The sequence below is a fragment of the Nannospalax galili genome, unplaced genomic scaffold (genome assembly GCF_000622305.1).
Source record: "Nannospalax galili isolate Female #2095 unplaced genomic scaffold, S.galili_v1.0 scaffold389, whole genome shotgun sequence".
NCBI lineage: Eukaryota > Metazoa > Chordata > Mammalia > Rodentia > Spalacidae > Nannospalax > Nannospalax galili.
The window spans coordinates 1,594,355-1,606,480 of NW_008360310.1; the positions used below are offsets into that span (position 1 = coordinate 1,594,355).

Below are 12,126 nucleotides of genomic sequence, written 5' to 3' on the forward strand. Positions count from 1 at the left end.
GAGGGAGGAAGGAAAGGTTGGGGGGAGGCTTCTCATTCCTAGGACTTCTTAACTTTAAAAGTATTCATGCTCCCCAGAGTCTAAAGAAATGGAACTCACTTTCTTCCTCTCTCTGCTCTATATTTTATTTTTTGCTTTCATAAGAATAGGTCTGGTGGCAAGGTTAGAAAGAGAGAATTTCAGTGTAGGGCTATGGGTGGCTTTGAGCCTCTTAGCCTAGTGAAAGAGTTACCTGGGGAGAGGGGAGTAGATGGGAAAAAGGAAAAATGGGAACTAAGATGGAGGAAGGTTTTATATAAATTACAATCATATATTTCAAAATAATATCTAAAACAATGAATTAGGGCCAATGAGATGTCTTAGTAGGTAAAAGTGCTTGCTGTACAAGCCTGGGAACCTGAGTTCAATCCACAAACACATGATAAAAGGATTTGAGTCTAGAAAGTCATCCTCTGACCTCCACACACATGCCATGGCATATGTGGGGATACACACACACACACACACACACACACACACACACACTCACACTGAATAAAATAAAATATTTTTAAAAGCAAAATAATGAATTATACTTCAATAAGAATTATTATGGTTAGGAGTGATGGTGCACACTAGTTCTCATAGCACAAGAAGCCTGAAGCAGAAGAAGGATTGCATTAAGCTCAAGGTCAACCTGGGATATATGACAAAAGCTAGTCTTTAAAAAAATGAAATTACCATAATGAAACCCATTACTTTGTATATGCTCACTTAAAAATTAAAAAATAGAAAGGGGCTAGGCGTGGTGGTGCATGCCTTTAATTCCAGCACTCAGGAGGCAGAGGTAGGCAGATCTCTGTGAATTCAAGGCCAGCCTGGTCTCTATAGTGAATCCAGGCCAGCTAGGGCTACAGGGAGACCCTGTCTCAAAAAGAGAAAAAAAAAATTAAAAAAATAAAAAGGATCATTGTATTATGCCATGGAATACTAAACAAAGACATGAGTTGGTCTATACTGAGAAAGCACATTCTCATCTCCTCCGTAACATCCAGCACTGGGTTGGTGAAAACACACAGTTAATTCTTATGACAGGCATGCCAACTCCTATTTATCACACAACAGTAAGGAAAGGAAAAAAGCAACCTGTTATTGTAAAGAGGATCCACCTGAAGATGCTGGGCAACCAGCTACTTCTGAGACACTGGCAAAGGGCAAAGGCACCAAGATAGAACTATAAGAAATTCTCTCAGATGAAAAGATCAGGCATCAAGAAGACTAAATCTTGCCATTATTCTCCAGAAATAGCCAGACAACTTGAATCTGGAGGAGTCTCTTGCCATCCATCCAAAGAAGAATCTGAACTTTGGACAAAAGACTACTGTCCTCTGTCCTAACAAATTACCTCAAACTTTGGCCTTTTAACATTCAAGTCCTCTGGGTGAAAAACACACTCCTCAAATGAGCAATTAATCACAATCTTCCGTTGATCTTCTTTCTCTTTCAGAGGACAAAGATCATACTATTTAGATTGTCTAAACTGAATCATTCTTTTTTCACTGTTTTATTATTATTTGACAATTTCATATATCTATGTATGAATTTTAGGCATTTTGACACATTCCCTTCTTTCATCCTCAATTTTCTCTTGCTGAAACTCTTCTTCCCAATAAGGCCCCCTCCTGCTTCATGCCTTCTTCTGTGTGAGACTCACTAAGTTTAATTTGAGTCTCTTGAACCAGCTTGAGTGGGAGGTTATTTACAGGAGCAAATCTCCCCATAACCATCAACTACCCATAGTCCCTCAGGATGGGATGAACCGAAAGGTGGGTAGTGATGAGGTTGCCTTGATATGGAAGTGAGAAAAGTAAGAGAGTTAAAATGGAAAACTGGAGAATTTCTATTTTAAAATCAGCATTACCTATAAGGAAGACATTCTGTCTATCAAGAGAAATTCTAATAATCAGGAGGAATCATGTCATGTTATAGAAATAAAAAAACAGTGGCAGTCAAAGAGAAAATTGTTCTGTTTAGCAGGATATTGGCAGTTAAGAAAAAAGAAAAAAGAGGCAGCTCTGTTGGCACAGTAGTAATTTACCATGACTTTTAAAAGATCTGTCAACACAAGAGATCACTATGAATTGCATCAACTGGCTGTCAGTCACTTCTAAAGTGTTTCATTGCTGAACACAGAATAGACTATTCAAACACTCCAGGATTACAGCACACACCATTTCATTTTTAGAGGGAAAACTGTCTGTTAATGAGGTCTAATGATCTCTACTCCTGAATGACAGCTTCCAAAATCCTTGCAAGGGCATCTGCAGATGTTTCAGAGGTAATTCTGAACTTAATGATGAATTTAAGTGATTTGAGATCTCAACTTTCATCAGAGTTTGAGCACATTTAACGGCATTTTAAAATGCCAATTCCCATTCCAAATGGTCTCTGACATTGTTTGAAAGACACAGAACAAACAATAAAGTAGATATTGGTTATCTGTCATATAAAGTCCTATGATAATTGGCCAAAAAAAGAAAAAATAATACATTGCAAACAGCAACCTATTACAGCTAAATGAGAGAAGACACTTCAGTAAAAGTTCAGTAGGGAGGCTTTGTCTCAGAACACTTTAAACAAAGGAAATAAACAAACCCCACCAAGAATAAGAATTTATTTTTTGTTTCTCCTTCTTGGTATCAGAGTGAATCTAAGAGAAGGGTAGTTCAGAGTGCCCTGTGAAGACCAATGCTCCCCCAACCCTTTCCATACATCCCAGGAGAACTGAAGCCACAATGGTAGGTGCTCTATTATTGACAAACTCCAGAAAAGAAATGTGGTCATCATCTTAAATAGCCTAAGTCCTGAATTCCTATAAGTTTTAGTTCTCAACGATAAATTATTGCATGTATCTACTTATATTAGAGCTGCTTTTAATGTTCAAAAGCAGAGAATTTGCCACACTTAAATTTCAAGAGGACTGACCCAAAGCAAGAAAGAAGCTGTGTACCTTTAATGGATCCCAACTACTTGACTTCTAAGGAGACAAAAACTGAGTAGTAAGCCAGATGTGGTGGTACATGCCTTTAACCTCACTACTCAGGAGGCAGAGGCAGGTGGCTCTCTGTGAGATCAAGGCCAGCCTGATTGGTATAGTAAATTCCAGGTCAGCTGGGGCTACAGGGAAGACCCTGTCTCAAAAAAACTAAAACCAAAACAAAACAAACAAAATTGAATAGCAATAACACTACTGGTCTTGTTCAAAAAAATGAATTATGCTGACTGCACAGAATTGTATTTTCTTTCCACACAAGTGTGGTTTAAATATCTGTATCAACTATTCATTTTATGTCATCTCCAAGACCTAAATGCCTAAACCTAAAAAATACCAAAATATATGGAATTACTAGTTCCAACTTTCAAGGCTTCAAACGACATTTTATTTGACAATACTTGAGTATAAAATGTGTATTAGGGGCTGGAGAGATGGCTCAGCGGTTAAGAACACTGACTTCATGCAAAAGACCCAGGTTTGAATCCCAGCACCCACATGGCATCTAACAACTGTTCCATAACTCCAGTTCCAGGGGATCCAACAGCCTCTTCTGTCTTCCACAAGCATTGTATGACATGGGTGCACTTACCTACGTGCAGGCAATACACACACACACATAAAATAAAAATAATAAAATATTTTTTTAAAAAATGTATATTAGTGCAGGGCATGGTGGAGCCCTTAGTCCCAGCACTCAGGAGGCAGAGACAGGCAGATATCTGTGAGATCAAGGCCAGCCAGGCCACATAGCAAGTGCCAGGCCATCTGGGGCTAAAGAAGCCTTAAAAAAAATGTGAGTGTGAGTGTGAGTGTGTGTGTGTGTGTGTGTGTGTGTGTATGTGTATTAGTTTTTTTTTGTTATTGTTGTTGCTATGATAAAATACCATGACCAAAGCATGGCCAGAGGTAGCCAGAGCAGAAAGCTGAGAGCTCACATCTTCAATGGCAAACATGAAGCAGGGAGAGCAATTGAATGGGGCAAGGCTGTGAATTATCAAAGACAATACCCTGCCCCACCATGACTGCTTCCTCTAGCAAGGCTGTACCTCCTAGAGATTCTATGACCTCCCCTCTAACAGTGCCACCAACTGGGGAACAAGTGTTTAAATATTGAGCCTACAGGGGACATTTCTTATTCAAACTATCCTATATAGACATACTCAGTTATCAGCTGCTCTTTCAACAGACCTAGAAGAAGCAGCCCTGGGAAAACAGATTTATCTGATGAATCAACTAGAAAATCAAAGTGGTCTAAGAGAACAAGTTCTAGAAGGAGCTAGAACTGAAAGAGATGTTAAGGTGATATAACAAGGAGAAGTAGAGAAGCCCTGAAAGCAGCAAGAAGGCCAGTATGAAGAGAGGACAGTGAGGACAGGGCCAGAACACAGAAAAAGAAATCAAAGAGACATCATGTAACCCCAACACAAGATAAGTAGACAGATAGCAAACACGGGGCTTGAAGTTCTAGGAGAATGACTTGACATCCTGAAGGACTCAGGTGTTTGTTTTCTCATCCTCCTATCATTTGAGTGTATTTCTTCTTCCTATCATAGAACCATTTCTAAGCAGAACAGCAGCCATACTACCATAGATTACTTGTAAAATCTATCTTTGTTAGCACAAAATAATGAAATCAATATGAAAATCAGGACAATATAGTGAAAATGGAGTTAGAAGACCAAGCCAGACCTATGTCTCATTTCTGTTATTCTGCTAGCTGAATGAATTAGGCAATGTCCCCGAAGTTTAATTATGCCTTCCATAAAATGGGAATAAGAGTATATGCCATGCCTACTTCAAATGCTATGGTAGCCTATGAGCAAGCTTTGAAGAACACACACTCTTCCACACATTACCAATCATGGTGATGATTCCAGATGTGAACTCACTTCAGTTACTTATAAAGGATAATGTACGCTCTTTGCACAGATGAGCAGTGTAAGTATTCAAGGATTTTCTGAGTGGTATGAGGAAAGGTACTTTATGCCCATCAATACATGTGCATACCACCAGAAGAGCCAAAGAAGTAAGTATGAGTGACTGTTCCTTCTGTCATATATAAAAATGTTGATGATGAAAGTATGTTTGCCCCCAAACACCCAATGCCTTAGTAATAACACTCAATCTTCTACAGGACAGAATGATAGAGTTGTTCCTTGATAACCTCTAACTACTTCTTCCCGTTATTACAGGATTTGCACCAAGCCCTTGTAAAAACAACAGAGACAGGGAAACCCAAGCTGAGAGGTCCTTCTCTGAAGATGTCCCAGTATACCAGTGGCACAGCCATAAATGAAAAGTCTTTGGAAGTCAAAGCTACTTCTATCAGACCATGTCCCTGCTGGCTGCCTGTTTTAAAAGGGGTTTTTAACAAACTACAAAATTGAATGGCATAAAAAGAGTTATAATGAGCTGGAGAGAAGGCTCAGCAGTGAAGAGCAGAAGCTGCTCTCGCAGAGAATTCAAGTTTTGTTCCCAGCTCCCACATGGTGGCTAAGAACCATCCATAACTCCAGTTCCAGGGGATGTGACACCTTCTTCTGACCTCTATGGACACTGCACTTAAGTAGTGTGCTTACAAACATGAAGGCAAAACATTCATATAAATATAAATAATGAATAATAACAAGGGTTACAGGGATGGGGCATAGCAGAATGATAAGAGTGCTTGTTTAGCATGTGTGAGGCCTCGGTGGGAACCAAGCATCAGGAAAAAAGAAAAAAGACAAGAAGAATTGTAAGATGATATAGTTGATAAAATATTATAAATTTTCTGTCCTAGTTGAGATTCAGAAAACAGTATAATTTCATGAAAGCATTAGACTTTCTAATTCATGATTCCTACTTTTCCTTTTTTTTCCTACTTCATAAACCTGTTTATGAAGTTGTCCTGTTTTCAGACCCATAACGGCAGTGCATAATATCACTATACCAGGCAATAGAGAGTAAAAACTAATAAATGAGGAAACTATCCTAAATTGTGGCTAATGTGGCTTTCAATGTTTAAAAAAAGTTTGTTGCAAGCACCATTCCATCACTGCCAATGTCCTGTCTTCTAATGTTCTTTATCTCAACGCCTAGACAGAGAAGCTCCGTGGGTGCTCAGCCGGCTTGCAGCTGTCTATGATAGAGGTCGTATCATCACCTGTGTGGTTAGTTGCACCCTGACAGCGCACATTTAGGAATGTGCAATTTTCCCAGAAGGCCTGACACTGAGGCGGCTGTACCAGCCCCTGAGGGAGACAAGAGGCAGCAATCTTGCCTTCTTCTGAAGGAAAACTCTAAGTTCTCACCTTTTTTTTTTTTTTTTTTCGGTCTTTTTGAGACAGGGTCTCCCTGTAGCCCCAGCTGTCCTGGAACTCACTATGTAGACCAGGCTGGCCTTGAACTCACAGAGATCCGCATGCCTCTGCCTCCCAAGTGCTGGAATTAAAGGCGTGTGCCACCACACCTGGCCTAAGTTCTAACTTTCGGCACAATAACATCAATGAATGCCAGGCTGAGGCTACCACAAAATACTGAATTTACAAAAGAAAGGAAGTTTCACAAATTTTTTAATTTTATGATTCAACACCAGAAAGTCAGACTTCCAGTTTATGCTATTCTACAAAATGAGGTAAAGATCCTTTTTCCTTTATGAGGGGGAGGTCATAAATTATTGCCTTCCTCTCCAGTTCCTCAATCACAAATCACCAGGCTTTTGCTAAACAGACAGCATTCTGATAGAGTAATTTATCACTAATATCCAAGAGACATCAAAAGAAAAAAAAAAAAAAACCTGAATCTAATACTGGCTCAATGGGGCACAGGTGCCAAAACCCCTTCATCAATAATGCAAGCAAAGTGCACGTTCACGTTCTGTGCAGTAAATGGAGCTATTCAAATGGATAGCATCCAATGCCAACCATATTCTCCAGCCAAAACTTTTCCTACATGATCAATAGCAAGTAATTCAAATCCCTACCGAGAGCACCAGAAAGGAAAACAAGGTACCTATGAAAACAATGGGGGGGAATAAAAGAATGGAAATCCCGAAAGTGGCCAAAAGAAGGAAAAAAGATTTTATTTTTCACTTTTATAAATACCATTAGGAGCCTATCAGAAAGAGCATGACAAACCAAGAAGAAGGTGAAAATGAATTTACACAAAAGGCCCAGAGCTTAGGACATGGGGCCTGGCTACCTCCACTAAGAGCTGCTTTACCTCAGTGAGGCCAATATTCTTTCTTTTAATGACATTCTGCAGAGAGTTGCTCAGAGTCCTGGTCAGCAATAGGTTTGTAGACTTACGGATCATATCATCAACTTCAGTGGAGCTGAAACATAAATGATGGGACTCAGTTATATCAGGTAGAGCTCTTTTGGCAATCAGCAGGGTTCCAATGGTGCTTATGGTGATAACAGTGGTACCTGGATTAGCAGCAGTGATAGCAGCAGTGGTGGTGTGGTGGCAGTGCTGATGGTAATGGTAAAAAGAGCAGTAACAGCACATATTTACTGTCTGTACTTAAACACTTCCAGATTTTGTTTGGGTTAACATTTTGCTTTGTCTTCATTTTAAAAAATTATTTCCTTCTCTACAGAATTCTGCCTAGATATTTTTCCTTTGAGTATTTTAAGAAATTTGGGCAACTGTTTATCACTTGCATTGTTTCAGAAAGAAACCTAGAGTAGTGCTTGCTTCTCTGACTGCTATTTAGACATCCTCTTCACCAGTTTGAATATGATGTCATTAAGCACTTTTCTTTAGATGTTCTTGCATCTATTTTTTTTCTCTGGAATGGAATTCTCCAAGTTTAGGCTCTCTGATTTGGTATCTTTCATGTTTTTGGATACTCCCAGCCATACTCTCTTAAAATGTCTCTTCTCTCCTGTTCTCAGTTCTCTCTGGATCTACTATCTGGTGTTGCCACAGAGATGTCCAGCACTTTGTTCTATTTCTTTTATATCCACCCCAGTCATGCTGCAGAATGAACCACCTGGCCTACTTCAGAGTCCATGTACCCTCCAAATTCTTTTACTTGCTGTTAATTTAGAGAGCTGAAATTTCCAGAAAACTCCTCTAAATTCTTTATAAAGACTGACTTTCAATAATGTTAAGGAGAAAAAAAAATTGTGTGTAATGTATTTTAATGTTTTATTTATTTTTGATTTTATGTGTATGAGTGTTCTGCCTGCGTGTAAGTGCACCACATGTATGCCTGGTGCCCATGGGAGGCCAGAAAAGAGCATTGGATCCCCTGGAACTGGAGTTAGAGGTAACTGTTAGTTCCCATGTGGGTGCTGGGAACTGAACCTGGGTCCTCTGGAAGAATAGTAAATGCTTTTAAGCACTTAGTCATCTCTCTAGCCACTGTAATGTATTTTCTAAAAATATTTGTGTATTTCATACATGATATCTTAATCATCTTTATACCCCTTCCCTATTGGCACAATTCCAACCCCCCCCCACCAGATTTCATGCATTCTGTCATTTATGTTAAGGCCTATCGAGTCAAGTTAGTGTCCCCTGATGTCGCTCAGCAGAAGTTTATCCAATAGGATCTGGTCAGCCTCTCTAGCGTCACTCCCTTAAAGACGATCAGCTCTTCCTTACCCAGTAGTAATCAGTTGCCCACCAGTTCTTCGACTAATATAGGGGCCTGCTGCCAGTTTCCACAGTTCTATGCTGAGTTTTTTTTAGCAATATTGCTTCCTTCTTATTTATAATCTCCTAGGTACTTTCCTGACGTACTTTACTACTTGGCCCTTCTAGTGAAACTTTGGACTAAGTTCATGAGCCAGCACTGAGAAATATTGTGACTGGAAGTGGAGTGTCTATGTGCCTCCTTGGATTGGCCTGTAAAACACCAGGCTTTAACCCACTGACAGGTACCTAGAGCCATGTAAAAGTGAACTTGTTCTCTGCTTAAGGTTTGTGAGGCAGTTTGCTCTAATTATAACAGAAGCACTTATCATAGCTCTGTTCATTATTTAATTATTCACAGTTGATGTCTCACATTTATAAATTTTGAAGAACAGCAAAACAACAGCTATTAAGTTAGTGTCCCCTGACATCCCTAAGTACAAGTTCTTCCACTGGGGTCTAGTCAGCCTATCTAGAGTTCCTACCTTAAAGAAGATCAGCTCTTCCTTGCTCGGTAGTAACGAGCTGCCCAAAAGTTCTTTGGCTAAGATTGAGGCCTGCTGCCCTTTTCCATAGTTCTATGCTGGGTTTTTGTCTGCTTGAGTTTGCATGGGTCTTGTGCATGCTGTCACCACTGCTGAAAGTTCATATAAGCAAGGTGTAATATATTTTTAAATCAAATGTTAAATCGTTTTATCATAGGAGTGCCATTTCTTTGCTATTGAAAAGATCTTTCAAAAATAGTTATGCCTCCTCAGAATTCATGAATAACACAGCTTTTGATTATTTATAATGACTTTCAGGCTGGAGGGCTGGTTCAGCAGTTAACAGCACTGGCTGCTCTTGCAGAGGACCGGGGTTCAATTTCCGGCACCCAGATGACAGATAACAGTCATCTGTAACTCCAGTTCCAGGGGATCCAACGCCCCCTTTTGACTACTGTGGGGACTGCATGACACAGGTGCACTTATGCACATGCAGGCAATACATTCATACACACAAAATAAAAATAACTTTTTTTAGCTTCCAGAGATTAGCATGCTTTATTATGGTCTTGAAAGTAATCAGAAAAGACAGTAAAACATATTTGGAGATACTTCACTTTCATTTGGGGAAATCAGGCCACAGTGAATGAGGACAAAGTGTACCGGCTGCAGGTAGGAGGTGTATTTGGGCCTCAGGTGAGTGGACAATTAAGAAAATGCCATGAAGCTATCAGCCTGTGAGGTACATAGTTATCTATGTTCTCTGAAAGTCTTTGTGATGGAGTAGAGTACCAATTAACCATCGCTACTTAGTATTTACACTCAGGTTTAGCATGTTTATGATTTCAATTTATTTTTCCTTTTGGAGTGTATGTGTTGGGGGCGGTGCATACAGATGCACATGTGTGTGTTGATGTACCCCATGTGCATGCACAGAGGCCAGAGGAGGATGTCAGATGTGTTTTACCACTCTTTATTCCCTCGAGAAAGCATCTCCTATTAAACCTGGAGCAAGGCTGGCAGCCAGCAAGTCCCAGTGTTCCTCCTGCCACAGACTTGGGGTTACAGGTATGTGTACAGCCACACCTTATTCTACATGGATACTAGGGATTTGAACTCATGTCCTCATGCTTGCACATCAAGTGCTCTTACCCACTAGCCATCTCCCCAGCCCCTATCTCACAGTTTCTGTGATCAGGACTCTCAAACATAATAAATATTTTAATGACTATAAACATTGTTTACCCAATGAAAGAAAAAATACTCTCACAGAAAAAAATTAACAGTTTCATTTGAAGATAATTTCCCTTTTAAAAAAATATTTTATTTATTATTTTTATTTTATGTGTATGAGTGTATTGCCTGCATGTATGTGAGTGTACCTGTGTCCCACAATGCCACGGAGGTCAGAAGAGGGCATTGGATTCCCCTGGAATTGGAGCCAAGGACGGTTCATAGCCACCATGTGAGTGCTGGGAATCAAACCCAGGTCCTCTGCAAAAGCAGTCAGTGCTCCTAACCACTGAGCAATCTCTCCAGCCTGAAGATAATTTCCATTAAAGCTTGATAAATCTCAATCTAGTGTTTTTCTGGGTCTGTGAACCTTGTGTTTGAAAGAACTGCTTTTATATATATTTTCTCATTTGCCATACTGACCCTATTCTAAGATAGCTATGACTGAAAAAAATGACTTCCTAACTCCAGGTTACAAGGTAAATAAATATACTGCAGTAGAAGATAACTGTCAACCAAGGATTAAAGGCAAGTGTAAAATTCCCTCAACTTGAATATTTAAATTGTCAACATAAAATCCATCAAAGAGAGATTTTGGTTAAAAACTTAATATACTATTCAAATAAGAGAAAAAGATAATTTACTCCTATTACTCCATTATATTACCTTGCCCCAAGAAATAAGTGACGACAGGGCCATGCTGCTATGAACTTGTAATAATTTACTGGCAGTAACATCTGTAATGATACCCTAGAGACTGTTCTCTGATATGATGTCATATGGTCAATAGAGTGGATGGTGGAGGCCGCAGATATAAGATAAAAATCCAGAAGAAAAAATGTTTTGGAGTTCACCTTTCAAAGGTACTCTCAGTTAAAGAACACCTTTCTATGAAATTAATCTCACTTTTAGAGGAAAAAACAAATTAATTATATAAATTCCATGTTTCATTTTTTTTTCAAATTAGAATAGATGTTGGTAGGGCCTTGTGATACGGGTCTATAATCCCTGCAACGTGGGAGGCTATTGCAGAAGAATGGCAAGTTCATGGCCTACCTGGGTCATAGATCAGGCTCAAAGCTATGCTGAGTAAGTTATTAAGACCTTCTCTCAAAATTTTTAAAGTAGAAAGGCTTGAGACCTAGCTCAGAGGTAGAGCACTTGCCTAGCATGCTAGAAGACATAAGTTCAATTCCTGGTCCTGGAATGGTCAATTAAGAGGTGACTCAAATGAATTCCTAATTACTTTTATTTTCAGAAGAACTTGGCACAGCATACTTTCATTCATTGATTATTTTTTCCTGTTTATCAGGTGCAGGTACAGGAGATGCAGTATTGAACCTTTTCAAGCATCCTCAGTTTGGTTCCTATGTTCGTTTATCCTGTATGCCTGCAGCACTTACCATCAATTACAGCATTCCACAGTTAGGTTTAATTTCCTGGAGATAAAGGCACTACTTCCAGAATTTTAATGTCTTTCTTACTACTAAGCAGCACCTAGGTATAGATTTGTCAAAATATATAGAGGCTAAAGCGACAAACAAGAAAATAAAGAAGTCTATGGTTAAGACACACACATAAGCAGAGCGACAATGTTCCTAAAGATTTTACTGTTGCTTCCTTCTTACTATAAAATTTTATAAATGCTGAAATCAGTAGATTAAACTACAAGTTTCCCGTGAATTCTCAGTAACAGAAGGCAGCTATGAACCATCCTTAACTCCAGTTCCAGGGGAATCTGAAGCCCTC

At 39.3% G+C, this 12,126-nt stretch overlaps 1 protein-coding gene across 1 annotated transcript in view; it reads right to left on the reverse strand.

The window, feature by feature from the left end:
* Positions 1 to 12,126, reverse strand: part of Exoc6b (exocyst complex component 6B) — a 629,077-nt gene that overhangs the window by 279,598 nt on the left and 337,353 nt on the right. Inside the window, exon 16 of the mRNA XM_008824711.3 lies at positions 7,238 to 7,349. Within this exon, the coding sequence (XP_008822933.1) occupies positions 7,238 to 7,349 (112 nt within the window). The remainder of the gene's footprint in view (positions 1 to 7,237; positions 7,350 to 12,126) is intronic.